Source organism: Carassius gibelio, chromosome A10 (genome assembly GCF_023724105.1).
Source record: "Carassius gibelio isolate Cgi1373 ecotype wild population from Czech Republic chromosome A10, carGib1.2-hapl.c, whole genome shotgun sequence".
NCBI classification, from domain to species: domain Eukaryota; kingdom Metazoa; phylum Chordata; class Actinopteri; order Cypriniformes; family Cyprinidae; genus Carassius; species Carassius gibelio.
This window is the reverse complement of record NC_068380.1, coordinates 6,592,325-6,609,945: the sequence shown is the minus strand read 5'-3', so window position 1 is coordinate 6,609,945 and position 17,621 is coordinate 6,592,325. Positions and strand designations below refer to the sequence as shown.

At 34.3% G+C, this 17,621-nt stretch overlaps 1 protein-coding gene across 1 annotated transcript; it reads right to left on the bottom strand.

Moving 5' to 3' along the window:
• Positions 1-764: 764 nt before the first annotated feature.
• On the bottom strand, positions 765-11,032 carry LOC128020960 (immunoglobulin superfamily member 5-like). Its single transcript, XM_052607789.1, has 10 exons — positions 10,812-11,032; positions 10,338-10,682; positions 8,949-9,027; positions 5,915-6,226; positions 3,463-3,744; positions 3,064-3,183; positions 2,858-2,885; positions 2,630-2,718; positions 2,041-2,090; positions 765-1,734 (listed from the first exon to the last, which is right to left on the bottom strand). Exons 3-10 carry the CDS (start codon positions 8,989-8,991, stop codon positions 1,675-1,677), a joined length of 984 nt encoding a protein of 327 aa, XP_052463749.1. The 5' UTR covers positions 8,992-9,027; positions 10,338-10,682; positions 10,812-11,032; the 3' UTR covers positions 765-1,674.
• Positions 11,033-17,621: the final 6,589 nt, after the last annotated feature.

Genomic DNA, 17,621 nt, shown 5'->3' with positions numbered 1-17,621 from the left:
CATATAAATGCCATGCTATATGCTAATTATCCATTGCCATAAATAAGTACCGTGGTATTCTTTGAAATTACCAGCTGATACCATCAACATACCAGGGCATCACCACAGGGTTCTCCATGATATTTGGCTTAATATTAGAATGAAACCGGAGATGTTCCATATCTGTGTCTTGGAGGTACACAGTGCTGGTTACATAACAGGAAGTGTCTTTGGTGTGGTCATAATGAGTGGGAGAATATCAGCTGCTCGGTCAGCTCAGAGCTGGGTGGAGTGAGGCGTGAGGAAGAGGAAGACTCCACAGCTCATAACAAGCCACAGGGGAATAGATGCCAGCCTAAAGCTGGCCATTAACCCAGCTTTATTTATTTATTTATGAGCATTCATTATTTTTTAAGGGAAAATATGAAAGAGGGCTAATATTCACACACACTGACTGCAGCAGAGCTCTTGGATAAGAATGTCAAATACTCACCGCAGCGAGATGTTCTACTAAAGGAACGCTTGAAAAGAGCAGCAGAAAATGTCTGTTTGTGATCTATATGTCTGTTCTTATTTTCTCAAGCTTTGTGGCTTCTGTAAGCATTTTGGAAATATCTTGAAAACAATATAATGAAGTCAACTTAGATAGATAGATAGATAGATAGATAGATAGATAGATAGATAGATAGTTGAGTTTTGACCAATTAAAAAACCATAGTACAAACAAAAATGTATTTACATAAGAATTTATGGCCACATAAAAAAAAAAAAAAATCTTAATCTGTTTTTTTAAGAATGTACAAATAGCCTTAAAATTGAGTAGCAAAATAAAATACAAGTTGGATTAATTTAGAGTACATTGCTTAATATTGTTCTTGTTTAAACCTTAAAAGTGAGGTTCATTCTTAAAACAAGAAAATAAAAAAATACAAATAATTTACACCTAGGTTTATAAAAAAACATTTGTTCAAAATGCTTGTAATCCATTTAATGGATCATAGAGCTGTTAAAGTGTGAAACACAGATAAGTGAAAACTACACAAAAATGTGTACATTTTATACTATTGATTAATTGATGTATTAATAAGCATCACATAGTTCCAGTGCATTTCATGACACTTTCAGTGACATGACAGTTTTTCCCCTGAATGTGATGAGTTAAAGATCAGTGGTTTTGATTAACCGCATCATGTTCCGTGAAGCATGATGTGTCGCAAAAGATGATCTTCTCATGAAATATCTTTTGGTTTAATTGGTTTAAAACTCTCATGGGGTGTGTTGTGTCATATGCTGATCATTTTTTTGATTCAGGAGAAAACAGGAAGATGTTGATTCAAACAAACCTGCTGTGGAAATGCATGAAGGATTTTAAAATGAATCAACATTTCTGTCATATTGGTTTGTTTAGCTAAACAGACAAGTGATTTCCGGCCGGTCTTTACCAACCCGACCACCCTTATTTTGACCATGTTTATCTGTTCTTGGTGATTATCTACAGTAATCATTGGGGTACAAAAGTCAGAGACCACCAAGAAAATACTTGTGTTCCAATAAATAATCCAGTGGAGTTGAAACAGATCACCATAAGTCCCTCGGTCTCTCTTTCCTCTGTAATTAAACCTAAAATGATGATTTTATGTACAAGAGAGAAGAAGAGAACCAGAACACCTGTCTGTGAAGTCCATCATTTAGTCTCTAGACGATGGTCATGTGTCTGTGCTTCCTGTGAGCATCATCAAATAAAATACCGGTCATCTGAAAAACCAAAGATTTGTATTAGATCTGGAGTCTTGACAAATATTCATTTTCATGAAAAGTACTGACATGTATTCGATTCAACATAAAAGGTGCTCACAACCCATTTTACTTCCATTATGAGATACTTTACATTACAAAAAAAAAAGATTGGTTTTCATTTTGCTCATAGATTATGAAGACAATTTTTCATTGAAGTAGTCTGTTTTGATGAATCATTTAAACAAGTTCAGAAATGTTTACTAAGGAAGTAAAAAGATGAAGTTTTGGTTTGATGTTGACTTTAATCTTGATCGGAGGCATCACCTGATGTTTGTCAGAATGGTTTGTGTACCAGACTCCATTGGTGGTGTTTCCTGCAGTAAAGAGAGACACATGAAAGTTTGTAGTACATGACAGTTCATTCATGATTTCTTAAATCATTACATTAGAACTGATGTCAGTAAAAGAAAGAAAATGAGGCTTCTTCTGTGCAAAAACATAATGCCCATTCAGATTTTAAATTTTGACTGCAATCAATTACTCTTTTCTTTTCAGTCTTTAAAGTTTTGAAATGTCACTATTATTTTCAAGTACAGTTTAAATTTTGCTTGGTATATATATATATATATATATATATATATATATATATATATATATATATATATATATATATATATATATATATATATATATATATATATATATATATATATATATATATATATATATGAAACCATTCAATGTACATTCAACTTTTATCAAACTCATGCTCTCTCTCTCTCTCTCTCTCTCTCTCTCTCTCTCTCTATATATATATATATATATATATATATATATATATATATATATATATATGTATATGTATATGTATATACATACACACCCCTGTGTATGTTATTTTAAGCATACAGACCATCATGTCCATCTCTAATATATCCTTGGTTGTCCTGTCCTTGCACATTTTCTGTGGAAGGCGTCCTAATCTGGGACTGGATTCTTGCCCTGAAACGGAAACCCAAACCTGTTAACAAGCCACTCACAGTAATAAAGCTTTTAAAAGAAATTATTTCCTCAATTCCACATTATTGTGTATTTTCAGTCCCTCTTAAATGCAAAACACACACTGGAGCTCATTTCTCACCTCCTGATCTCCTCTTGGTAGCTTGACTCTGTAGAAAAGAAACGATAAAATGAGCTGATTACAATTTAAGACCAGAATTATGTCTAGAATTTAAAAGGCTTGGCTATACACAATCTAGCTGCACAAAGTACTTTTTGTGGGATCCACTAATGCAAATAATCAGTTTTACATTAGGAAAACTGGGATTCATCCTCTCAAATACTCACTTTTCTTCCTTCTCATGCAGAAGAAAAAAATTGCGTAGATGATTAGAAACAATAGAGCCGCAGCACTGAAGGCCACAGTGACAGCGATCAACACCGTCTGGTCTCTTTTAGCAAGCTTTTCTTGAACAGAAAGAGAAAAGAGAATCATGCATCATCTTCAATTTGTGCCAAAAAGGACAGCAAAGTTCTCATTGCAATTAACTCTGATTATAATATTAAACTTTATGTGGCTGGATTGGTGTTTGCAGTGCCCTCTATCTGTTGCTGAAAGCAACTCATCTGATTTGTGGGTGGAAATAAATATTTGTTGTGCTATATTTAGATTCTGTTTGTGTTTTTCATTAGAATTTTATAATTTTTGATTACTCATAAAAATAAAAACATGTTTATTGTTCTTACCAACGGTCAGAAAGACAGTGCTGGTGTCCGGTGTGCTCAGGGCAGGCACACTGACCAGACACTGAACAGAAGAATTTTTTACAGCAGTGACCGTCAGCGTGCAGATGGAGTTAAACAGGTTTCCCTGTGCTACAGAGCTTCTGTTGCAGGAATTTGCCACTCCATTTACAGACCAGGACATGCTGGGTTCAGGAAACCAGCCCACAGCCCTGCACTGAAACTCTGTCTGAACTCCCTCCATTTTGGTCTGATTTCCACCTACGATTTCCACACTGCCACTTTCTGGAAAAGATCAGAGCAGAATTATCTCTTTGAACACACACTCTGCCCTAATCACTGTGGATTTGTGCGTTTGCTTTAATGACGGTTGGGCCTGTCTCAAAACATGGTCCACTTTAATTAAGAAGTAGATTATTATTGATTATCTGCACTTTGAGATGTAATCGGATAATTTCCCACGGGACAGCAGGACAGGTGACTCACAGGTGCGGCTGATAACATCTGAGTTTTGTTTTGCTTTGTACAAAACTTTGTACTTGCACTTTGTACTTTTTGTGGTCCATCATAAAAGCACCGACAGATCTTATATGGCAAAACTCCTTTCACTGACTTCATCAAAGAATGAAGAAATTATGCTTGCTAAACTGCTATGTTCTGTGGTTATTTTGGCCTTCTGTTGATACATTTTAAAACTGAAATGTCTGATACAGAATATTCTGACACAATAAATATAAATAAAAACAATAACATATTATAATAATGTTTTATTATGAAAGTTAAACAAGCAAAATAAGCAATATAGTATATTCCAGCAGCTACACTAAAGCTTGTATACATATACATATACATATATATATATATATATATATATATATATATATATATATATATATATATATATATATATATATATATATATATATATATATATATATATATATAAAAAACATGGATCATGCACCTGACAAAAAAACAGCAAAATGAACTTGCAACTGTTTAGATGATTTATTTATACTGGAATCAATTTAAGCAGAAATACATTTTAATATATAGAATTTTTTTTTTTTAATTGTATGATTTATTTATTTTTTCATTTGTTTAATTAAGCAAGCTATTATGCAATCTAAAAACATCAAAGATACAAATAATGAATAAAATGTATACATAATAGACAGAACATTTAAGGAAAATGTTATTGCGCAAAGGTTTCTCTTTCATTGCAGGAGACTTAATGGAATTTTTTTTATTATTTGTTATATTTTGCTTTATTTTGGAATCAGTTTAAGGAGGAATATATAGCTATAAAAAACAATATTGAATATATTCTGGATTGGGGAGAATTTGTTGAGAAATATTTGAGTTACTTTTAAGATATTTGACTTTATGTATCTTGGCAAATCTGAGCACCGTTTGGAACATTGCTGAGATCTCTTGCAATGTGAAAATACTAGGGAGTCTCAATTTGGTCACGTTTTAATTTTATTGTCTACGAGAAACAATTACTCCTGCCGTTTAGTTGATATATTTATTTGATTCACAAAGGTTATTTTTGTGCTGATGTGAGCATTAGTTAATGAAGCTATATTTAAGGAGACAGTCTCTGGGAATGTTCTTGCAACTCTATGCAACTCTGTCGTGCATAAAATTGCTGAGTAATGTTTAAAGGTTGTAAAGATCAGCATATGGATTTAGGTGCTGGAACTCACTCAAAGATGAAGCATGAAGCAAGAAGGTAGATGCTGTTGAAGAATGTTATTTAACATTCAAACCATGACCAAAATCATTAAGCATGCAGCTTTGCATCTGAGAAACAGAAGTTAAGCTTAAGCTTAAGTGAGATCAAATCATGCATTTGTGTTTGTCTGCTTTTAATTGTTTACTTAAATCCTTGTGTAATGTTCTTAAAAAAGTGGATCATACAGTTCAAAGAGATCCAGCAGTCCCCATGCAAATAAACATACATTTTTCTTTCTTTCATTTACTATTCAAATATTTTTCAAATAAGTCTCTTATGCTCACAAAGGCTGCATTTATTTGCTCAAAAACGTAGTTATATTGTGAAATATTTTTTACAAGTTCTAGTAACTATTTTATATTTTAAAAAGTTATCTTAATTATAATAATTTAATTTAATTATTATAAATTAAAACATTTTTCAGGATACTTTGATAAACAGAAAGTTCAAAAGCAGCATTTATTTGAAATAGAAACCACTTTTAACCAGTTTGCATCCAAGTTTCATAAAAGTATTAATTTATGACCCCAAACTTTTGAACGGTCTGTCTTTTAAATATATTTTTTAAATGGTTTGCTTTAATTATCTTTAGCTGCTCTGTCTTGATCACTTTCTCTCATATACTCTCATATTTCACTCTCTGTGGTCAAAACATTTTACGTCATATGGCATGGATCAGTTAAAATGAGTCACAATAGAACTTAAAACACTGCTTACCTTGTATAGACAGTGTGGCCAATTGAGGCGCTCCACCCAAAACCTGACAGGTGACTTCACCCGCATCGTCTCTCTGCACGTTGCTAATTATAAACTCCCATTTGTAATCTCCAGGTGTGGTGAAATTTTGGGCCGAAAAACGATCTGTGAAGTTAAACACCCCAGACGCTTCCAGAATGGTGATGACCAAGCGTCCGTTGACCATCCAGTTCATGACAGATGGGGGCTGAGTTGTGCTGCAGTTGAAGCGAGCCTTTGACCCACGGAGCACCGCTGCATTCAGAGGCTGTAGCTGCAGCTGAGCGGAGGCCACTGCAGTGAACGACACACAAGAAACTAATGATTCCAAACACTTCCACAGAGTTGGTCTTATTTAGATCCAGTTATTCAAGGCATGTTTTCCTGTTTTCTTCTCATCATAAATTACGTTTAAAGGAAAGTTATGAGCATTAAAGGTAATTATGGAATACTTAATTGGTATATTTTATACCCCCCTTTTTTGAAATAAAAGAAAAGAGCATTAACTTGGAGCTGAATAAAAATAGATAATATACAGACCAGGGCTAGTTCAGTGGCTAATCTCAGTGAATATCAGATTTTGAGTCAAAAGTTAATAATGCATTACACAGATTTGTGTTTTTTTTTTTAATGTGTTTTTGTTCCAACAGATGTTTGTGAAATTATTACGTCTCGTGGTTATTTCATGTCAAATCTTCTGAACCAAAAAAGATCACCCAGAAAATGTGATGTGTACCCCTATGTTTTAACCTACATATTACTACCTGTGCGCCACCAAATCCTTTACCAGCTACTTTTAGGAAAAACTTCACTCTCTTTCACCCTTCCACCTTTCCTAGGTAGTGTTATCCTCTCTTCCTTCACACAGATACAAGATGCAATCTACAACATGTTCCTGGTGAATGCTGTTCCTTTGTTATTCTAAGGTTGGGGAGCATTTGTTTCACACCTTTATAGACACAGTTACATTGTTTCTTTCACAGAATGACCAGCTGAATGCTAACCAATCAGATTTCATCATCCTGATAGATTCATAAAAAATTATTCTTTGGTGATCAGGTGACTTTCAAGGAACATATTGTAAAGCTCCATCATGCAGGTTTGCATTGCACAACATCAGGAGGATCCAAACAGAGCTTGCTGCACAACTACTTGCCCAGGCCCTTGTCATTTGTAGACTGGACTATTGCAATGCTCTTCTGGCTGAACTTCCATCATGCGCAATCAAAAGCATGACTACTCTTCCATGAGCCCAAAAGGGTCCACTTCACACCTCTCTTTATGGTTTTCCGCACTGCGGGAACCTTTTCATAATACATAGAACTAACTGTGGAACTATCCACTTATTGATGTTTTGATTTAAGTACCGAACTGCCTTTTTCAAGACCCAAATAGCTCCTAATCCAGAGAAGGGTCTAACCAGCACAACTGGTACTAATTGTGACGTAAGTAGACATTGATTGGCCAGACGCCCTCACCCACCAGGATATAAAACGCTGTACAAACATACTGTAAGCATTGTGTCAACTTATCTCGCAAGAATGATGAACAGCGATAGATGGGCGGACACTGAAGTGCAGCACTGCCAGTTGTCGTTGGAGACTCTTAATCCTCCTTTCCGTTCTTTCAGTCGCTTTACATATACGTCAACATATGTCCATTATTATGATATGCATGTATCCACCTGCATGCAGGACACTGGCTTCCCACCGAGGACAACATGATAGAAAATTGTAAATTAAGTTTACATGAAATTTGTTTGAAATTTCATTCTGCGTCATCTGAGATTTCATTGCAATCATTTTCATAAAATCAATGAATTAACAATTAACGGTTCACCTGATTGCGTTGTCATCTGTGTGTGATGTTAGATTGTTCTTGAGAGAGAACAAGAATGTATTTGAAACACAACACTACTTACCCGACTCTGCCTTAGAGGTAAGGAAAAATACTTACCTGAGATGTTTTTGGTTTTTATCTCTGAAGTATTCTTGAAAACAATATTTTTATGTTTTATATATATAAAATATTAGTTAATTATCAAAGAGAAAAAATAAATAGCCAAAATATGTACTATTAACGCTGTGATACTGTGATACTCAGATACTGCGATTTCCTTCTCACATATCTGAACAGTTCTTCACCTGAACAGTTTATGGTGTTGTATATGGTATCATTGTAATCCTTGACCATCAAAATATAGGGTTAGACATCACCTTTTCGGTGTTACTATGTTTGTTTCAGGAGGAATTCCATTCCTCGATTCTGATTGGTCAGCAGCTGTGTTTTATTCACAATACAGCACTGCTATGACCGCGTTACCCAATGCTGTATCACTGAGCAACACCTTTAGTAACCACCCTTAGCAACAAAAAAGCAATCAATACTGTTTCATGTTCTATGTATTTCGGCAGAATTAACTGTTTGTTATTTATTTAATAAAGAATGAGTGACCCCTGCTGGCCTTATGTCTTTAATTTTGAGACCCCGCCCTTGTCCCGGTTTAATAAACACTTTTCATATAAACCTACTCTGAGAAATATTGGCTGGAATACAGTGTGACAGCTTGCCCTATGACGTCTATACAAAGACTATAGTCTTAAAGAGACTTTGGTCTATACTCCCATAGAAATGTTCCTTACTTTGTAATTTCTAATTTCACTAATTTCAATGACTTTTCCAAGCCTGCAAATCACAGTTTAAAAATATTTTCTGATCCTTCCAAACTCCAGAAAAACTTGCTACTTAATTATTCGTCCATCCTTTCATCCATCCGAGACTTGTTTTCAATTCATTTAATTTTAGAATAAACTTTAAGTGTATTATTATAGAAAAAGAAAAAGAATGTTCAGTGGGTGAAACAAACAAGCAAATGTGTGTTGTTTGAAAGATATTTAGATAGTTTTACTGGAAAACAAATTAAAAATACCGACTACTACGAAATTGTCTTTTTTTTTTTTTTTTTTATGTGTGAGGGTGCTGTGGGCTCCCTGATGAAGTGAATATGAAAACTCACCCGTAGTGGTCAGAAGAAAAAGACTGAGTCTAAAAATATACATGTTTCCTCAGTTCCTGTCACACCAGCATCCACAGCCCTAGAAAATAAATACACACCATTATGAATCAGGAAGGGCAAAGGATGGACACAACCCTGAAATGATCGGTACGTGCTGTCGATTGTCTCCAAACATGTGTGTCTTTGACATGAAGACTGTGCGTACATATCTTGTTGTCATGTTAGCTAAACACTAATTTGTAGCATGCTTCCAAATAGTCCAGTCATTGAAACTATATCTATTTGATAATCAAAGTTATTATTAAGATTTTCTGCTAAATATTACCCAAAATGTTTGTGTCACGCTATGAACTTCAGTATGAAAGAATTATATTAACTGCCAGTCAAAAGTATTTCTTTTTTTATTATGTTTTATGAAAGAAAATGCTCACCAAGGTTATTACCGTTAACTAAAACTAAAAACTAAAACCATAAAAAAGTAACTTTAAATAATATAAACTTTAACTGAAATAAAAGAAAATATATAAAAATATCAGCTATTTGCCAAGCAATTATTTCTCATTTAATTTTAGTTTAACTTTAAGTACTAAAAGAACTAAAGCTAGTACTGAAATAAAATGTTATAAAGATTATAGAGATGTGTTTGAGGGTACATTTTTTTTTATAAAAAATACACCACAAAAGTACTTAACTCTAACTAAAATGAAAATGGAAAATAAAAACTCAATACAAAATATATATTAAAAAACTTTAATAGTGTACCAGTTACATAACCATAGTTAAATAACACTGATGCTTGAAAAGCCTGCATTTATTTGATTGAAAATACATAAAAACTTTAATATTATAAAATATTATTGCAATTTAAAAGAATGGTTTTCTATTTTAATAGTGAATGCTGTTTTTGTTATTGAATATTCTGGTTGAAATGGAAATCATCTGCAATATTCCAAATGTCTTTTATAATGTTTATAAATGTCTAATAAAAGTATTAATCTCTTTTGTTCCATTTTTTATATTTTGGGGGAAGATCTCAATATATATGATAAAATAGCATATATATATATATATATATATATATATATATATATATATATATATATATATATATATATATATATATATATATATATATATATATATATAATGGAAAAAAGACTAATTCAAAATGTTTCTAAAAAACTATAATATGCCATTTACACTTAAATAACATATTTGATCAAATGCCATGTGCTATTTTATCATGGGTATACACTATATTGTCTACACTACTTCACTTTTTGTTCAGTACACAGCTGGTAAGACAGGTAGCAGCTTTCAGATTTGAATACACATACTCCCTTTGTGACAGTGAAGTAAAATTTTATAATAAGAGCTTGAACGACTTACCTTATGAAATTCCATTAATCCAGTAAAATCAAAGACACTCCCTAATCTTCCTTCGTCAGATCACCTGAATCACCTGTCAGCCTACAGAGATGGCCAAAGTCCAGCTGGCTTCCAGTCATGTTATCAAAGAGAGAAGGAAGCCGTCTCCATACAGCCTGTCTGCTTTGCATATGACTGCAGATCTCATGAGGATTTGGTGTCACACTGACATGGCAAACAAGGTGGCCCGTCTATCTGAAAGTTCACTTTGGGGGCACATGAGCCCACCATCCATCTGTTAGGGTTCCTGCAAGACTGTGCTTCAATGCAGTTGATTTAAATCTGAAGCAGACACACCCTGTTTCACTGAAGAAGAAAAAAAGAGACAATGTCAACAAGCAGTCACTCCTGGAGCCCAGCTGATTTATATATCAAATCTCTATCACTGTATCTGTACAAAACCACTTTTAATTTGCAAAGGTAATGTTCACTTACCTTAAGATGAACAGACAGAATCTCAGGTTTTTAAGCAACTCTGTTTGCTTGAGTTATCTATTGTTACCAGGCATCAACTGTGTACAAGTATAGTGTACACAGAAGGACATATGCAAACAGGTTACGATGACGTCAGGCCTGAAACACATATTCTGTTTATATTCAAAACTACATGCCCTGTGGCTCCTGGAGACACTGTATTTGGTTTCTTTACCTTCTGCGAAGAAGACAAATGATAACAAATCAACTTTGACGTGACTGGGTTTGTGCTTCCAGCTACACATTAACAGGTGTAAAAACAAACCAAACTCTTAAGTGAAATGTAAAAAGTTGAGAAACGTACAATTATAAAGAATTACACCTTTGACACAGGCTTTAACCATAACTTACAATGCATTTATTTGCACTTTCTGTTTTCCTTTTTAAACCATTCATGCCTGTTGCTTTTTTCTTTTATGAATTTCAGTGTAATCATAATTTTAAAATCCGCTGATATTTACAAAATAGTTAAACAAATGCATAAATACAAAGCATAAAAAATTATCCTTTAAAGCTACATTTACTTGAGAAGCATATTAGCATAAATCTTTAAAACTATTTAAAACTTATATTCAATAATGCCTCGTCAGGTTTGGTGACCTTGCTATATCTCGGTGTCTGTTTATGTCTAAACAAAATGATTCTAGAGTTGCAAACGGGGGAAGTTAGACATCACCGGAGTATAAGATGAAAGCAATTCTGTGGGAAAACACGGAGGGTGATGGATCTCTGTAATCTTTAATGCTGTGTTCTTGTATTTGGTGACCCTGCTGTATCTGTGTATGTTTACATCAGACCCAAATCTATTCTAAGATATAAAATACAGAAAGTTAGACATCACCAGAGGGAATGTGGGTAACATTAAAGACATTCTATGTTGTCCCTGTTGTTCACCTCAGAACAAAAAAGTTTTCTAAAATATAAAACAGAGGCGGATAGACATTACCAGGGTGAATTAGGGTAACATTAAAGCCATTCTGTGCGACAGATTTCGGTACAGATTTTGGTATCCTCTAATGCTGTGTTGTCGGATTTGGTGACCCTGCTGTAAATGTCTCTGCTCACATAAGACCACAATGTTTTATAGAGCATGAAATATGAACATGAGTTTAGACAGTACCTAACTGAATTTGGGTGACATTACCAGAGGTGTAAAATATTTGAGTAATTTTACTTGATTACTGTACTTAAGTCCTATTTTTAGACACCAGACAATGGATTTCGGTGGCCTGTTATGCTTTCTTGTCAGATTTAGAGACCCTGCTGTAAATCTGCAGCTGTTTACATGCTTTTTAAGATATCAGACATCACCAGAATGAATTATGGTAACACTGAAGCCCTTCTGAGTGAAATAAATGATAAAGAATGATGGTAAAGCATGCTGGTAACCAGTCATGCTGCCTTGAAGGATTTGACGGCCCTGCTATACATCTATGTCTGTTCCTATCAGACCAACACGCTTTCAAGGATATAAAATAGAGCTTAGACATCACCAGAAAAAAATATCGGTACCATTAAAGCCATTATGAATGAAATATAGCAATAGCACTCAGGCAGCTTGTCTAAAAAGATTAAGTAAATGAATCTGTTTTACAGCACCACTCACTCAACGTGGCTGTTTCTCCACAGCACTTCACCCATAATAAAGACTTTGATAATATGCACGAACACCAGGCACATTCTAGCAAGAACGTTTGATGGAAAACGACCTGTATTTGGATTTCGGCTGTGATTCTGACAAAAATATATATCATGAAGTCTATATGACTCAGGTTCTATATAGCCTGTGTCTTTTGAAGCCACATGATAGCTTTCTGTGAATAACAGTCAAATATTTAAGCCATTATTCACAAAAAATATCCCCAGTGTTTTGGATTCAACACATTAAGATTGGACCAGTTTTGTGGTATTATCCGGAGGAGAGCTACTTTATGAGGTTCACATGAGATGTAGGGATTGAGTCAACATGCAGGGGGCGAGAGTGAGTTAATGCAGAGAGGGCAGGTGTGAATCAGCCTGCAGGGGGCAGGAGTGAGGTGAGGCTCTTTATGAGCAATGAGCGTGAACTACACCTGTGGAGAGCCAGAGATGGCAGGTCACACATTTGATTAGAGTCAATGGGAGGGAGAGAAACCACACAAGGTCAAAAACAAAGACTACATGCAGGTGCACAACTGGTGGACAGGGGAGTCACTAGAAACGGGCAACATGGAATTTGCATTTTTAGATTTTTTAGTTTTTGGATAAAAGCATATGCTAAATGCATAAATGTAAATGTAGTTTTTCCCTTTTTTTAAAGAATATCTTAAATGTTAACTAAATGTAACGTTTTCACACTTAATTGCATGTTTGTAATTAAATTATAGGTAAAAATTATATTAAATGGAGTTAATTCGACTGTTTTTTCTCAACTAAGTAGAACTGTAGCTACATCTTTATATGTAATTTCATAATTGCTTTGAAATATGGTTAAAGTGTAATTCCGAAAGTAATGACAACTCAAGGTAAATTAAAATATTCATTTTATATCTTAACTTTCCATTTATTATAGTTGTATTAACACCTGTATAATGCATTAGTTGTCATTAGTACATTTTCAAATATGTTCAATGTAATATCAAATAACACACAGTTTAAATTAAATTCAAGTACATGTGCTTTAGTACGTAAGTTAACACAAAAATAAGTGGAGTGGAGAGCGGGGGCACTCACAGGCTACTTGAAATACACTATTTTGATTAAAAAAAAAATATAAATACAGGTGCACTGATTAATAATACATTTTAAATATGTTCACTAATAAGGACAATATATTAAATGAAATGGAAGAAATCAGAGTTGCAATTGCCCCCGGTCTCCCATGTTGTTGTTTTTTTGTTTGCTTGTTTGTTTGGCTATAGTAATGTGCTAATTCCAATGTTTTTAAGTACACTGAATCAGCATTTTTAATTCTATGATATATGAATATGTTGGGGGGAAATGAACATGGTATAAGCATTTGATACCATCACATGCCACATAACAAATTATATTTGATCACAGAATTATTTTTTTTCTTTATTTTTTTCAGAAAGCTGTGTAATAAGAAAACTGAAGTGAATTGTGAAGATGTAATCACTGAAGCCTTGCTGTTGCACTGCAGATTTTCCTCTTGAGCTCCTCTGTTTTCCTGCACCAGTGAATTGAGCTGCTTCATTCAGCAAAACAGCAGCAGGTTTGGCACAGGGACCCCTGGGGAGGAGGGTTTTGAGGTGTTACAGGTTTGGGATGTGACCTTATGGGTCCTTCTCAAAAATAATTTTCTGTTCTACAAAATGCTACAGTTTTCTCCCAGCTAATATTCATTAATATTTAAATATGATAACTTTTCATCTACCATCATTAAACAATGCAAAACCAATGCTGTATGTATTGAAAGAATGAAAAAAAGTAACATTAATATAGATTTTCCAATGTAGATTTGAACATCTGACCTCATATAATTGTTTATTGGGTTTTTTTCTTCTTCACTCCTGTGATCTTTGATCTAGGAAGTCGTTTTCAACAACTTGTGCTTTTATTTTTATATTATATTAGTGTAGGCTATACGTAGATTACCTTTTTTAAATTAATTGTAGATTTTTCTTGACTTCCCTGCATTATTGTAATATATGCACTGATATTTAGTGCTCATAATACTCACTTGATGTTGGGAAAAATAAAATAGGCTACAATATTTTTCATGACCATAAAAATCTAATTTTGATGCACTTTCTGAGAAATAATAATAATAACATTATTTATTTATTTATTAGTTAGCATAACAGTGAACAACTTCGTATTATTAAATAAAGTGTTCAATTGTGAAATTATGCCTTTGAGAATACTTGAATATTTCGCGTTTTTTATGATACAAGTATTTTTGTCACCATATTCTTTTAAATCATCCCTATTTCTTACCTCAGTGCCATGAAGTTTGATGTAAAATTATTTGGTAGGTTTCCTGTATCCTGTAATGTCGCTGAAAATTACATAAATTCTGTCAGATATATTTGCTTTTGTCGCCTCCTAGTGGTGGAATGCGCTCTTACATGTAAAACTAAAAATGTAAACATTAGAAAATGGCGCTTTTTCGGTGTCTGTCGATTAAAAAAATGCCTTTTAATTTGTAAAGCAGTGTGTTAATTAAGCACTAAGGCAATACAATTCAAACAAAGCAGGAAGGAGAAAAAACGAAGCAAATTGTAGGAGGCTTAATGAGATTTGCCCTCCATGACAGACATTTCTGTCTGTATTTGAAGATTTTTGTGAAATTCTCCATAAATGTACTATGAGATGTATAAATAAATCACTTTTGTAGGCTGACTGGGGGATGCTGTGGATCTAATAAACCAATAGCAGCACTGTAAGCAATAAAGACCTCAGTGCTGCAAATGGGAAATATTGTATAGTATGGGGGAGGGTTAAGCCCTCAAGATGCTCTCTGGCCCTGACCATGTTTTGAGGCACAGATAGCACTACAGGGTCTTTAAATCCACTGCTGTGGTGTCCCTCATTATTATCTAAAGTTACTGACTTCCAAAAGTCCCTTGTTAATCTCATTACTTCACCCAAGATTAAACCAATTGTGTTTTCACTGCAGTTTGAGACAATAAGCTTCATCACAAAAGAAAAGTTGGTCAGCCATGATGTCATTGTCTAAGACACACCTCTAGGAAATCTGTTAAGCCAGTTGGTCCATCAGTTAAAGCGACACTCTGTCACAGCAGGTTTCCGAGCTTTGCTGTACATCAATCTCCAACACGTGGCCTCAGTTGGCAACAGTATCATGTGTAATGTTCATATTTTTCCCCAAAATGCTAATTTTTTTTAACAGACTGTACCATACGAACAGACATATTATTAATTGCTTGTGTATCTTAAAGTTGAAAAGTTATTGTTTTTCACATTTCAGCTTTTATGTAGTTTAGATTAAATTCCCAAGTATAAAAATGTATATGCCTAGAATGCACTAGATGAAGCATCTGCTCAATGCATAAACGCAAGTGTATTTTACATCAAACATTATTGCAGTAAAAGTCAAGTGAGCAAAACGTCAATGTGGTAGTGTAATATTCCATTAGAAACTATAATATTGTAATATAATAAGTCATGTAATATGTAAAGATATGAAGAAGGTGCATATGCAGAAAAATATCAATCAAAACATGTATTTTCAGATAATAAATCTGTACCAGACTGGCGAGGAGCTCTGTCTGCTCCCCTCTCACTGACCCCTGCAGCATCACCATTACTCTGTGTAATCTGGGCTTTACGTGCATGTCCAGATGGGCAGGCAGCCATTCGCTCGAGGAGAAATCCACTTACTGATCCATATAGTCACTGGGTTATACTTGCACTTCCAAATGAGTGCGTGCACTAGAGCCGTCTGTGCTCGTATCCACTCCTGCAAGACCACATCAGCAAAGCTTTACTGTACAAGTTTAATCTCTATGTTTCCACGATAACATCGCTGTATGTTTTATCAAGCCTGATTACATTGCACCGATCTCTGCTATAACCTTTCTTAGTCAACTAGTGGCAGGATTTTTGATTGCACCACGATTATTATGTTTTACATTTTTTAGCATTCACCATCATCATCTTCGGCGTGCCTGTGCAGGTCTGGGTTTGACTGGAGCCAAACAGACATATTCAAACCAAATCAAAGTTGAAGTCTGGTAGATTTTGCTACGAAATGAGTCTTAATTAAACGTCTGTGCGCAGATTATATAATGATCAAGCGGGTAATATGAAGGCGGTCGAATGAGTAAGATGTTGTGGCAGATGGATGATAGAACCACAGGAAGTGCTGCCCCTCAAAGAGGCTTTTGTTCAAGCTACTGGAAATACCTCAAGGTGACCTGGGTATCTTAATCTCACTCATCTAACACATCCTTCTGTAAATCTATTCATACCGGTCCTCACATTGCACCTTTCAACTTTATGGAACAACATGATTTCCTTGCAAAAATATGCCATTGTAACATTCTAACAAAATAACATGGCTATGTGGCTATGTGGCAAAATACCATAGCTGAATCATTAATTATACATATATAAAAATAAAATATAAATAAAGCAAAAAAAGAGACGAAAGGAGGGACCCAACCAATATGCAACTACCCAAAACACCCCAGCAACCACATAGCAACACACACACACACACACACACAAAAAGATTGAGAAAACCTTGGGCCTGTACCTTAATGGCAGTTCAACAAATTGAGAGTTACAGGATGCTTGAATTAACAAAACCAAACCACTCAAATCCAGTGTTGTTGGTACCATTATGCTGATTATTAACTTTCTTTATCAACCCAGGCTTTAATCCTGAGTTTAATAATAATAATGCACATGAATGTGTGACATGAGTGAAGAACAGCCAATCATATACCTTGCAACACAGAGCAAGTGTGATACACTTCTCGCAAAAGAGTCAGCGAGATTTGAAACTCTCCTAAAGGTTAAGAGATTGAAGAATATGAGGAATTTAACCACATTTACACTGAAGAAAGTACTTGTCCATGAAAGAGGACAAATAATAGAAATGATCTTGCTCTAGTGCAGTCACTAGTGAAACTTGTGAAGTTAGTATACAGTGGGTATAAAAGAAGCACTCTCCTTTAAATTAATCACATTTTGTTGCTTTGCAGACTGAAATGAAGACAGACCCCATTTTTTCTCATGAACATCAGAAAATAAACAAAAAAAAACTAATCACTGAGTTGGAAAAAGGATCACCCTCTTGTG

Coding starts and splice junctions, on each gene's coding strand:
- LOC128020960 (XM_052607789.1), bottom strand. CDS start 8,991: ATGTATATTTTTAGACTCAGTCTTTTTCTTCTGACCACTACGG. Junction 2,886..3,063: donor CTGCATGAGAAGGAAGAAAA/GTGAGTATTTGA, acceptor TCTTTTCTACAG/AGTCAAGCTACCAAGAGGAG. Junction 1,735..2,040: donor ACCATTCTGACAAACATCAG/GTGATGCCTCCG, acceptor TTGGTTTTTCAG/ATGACCGGTATTTTATTTGA.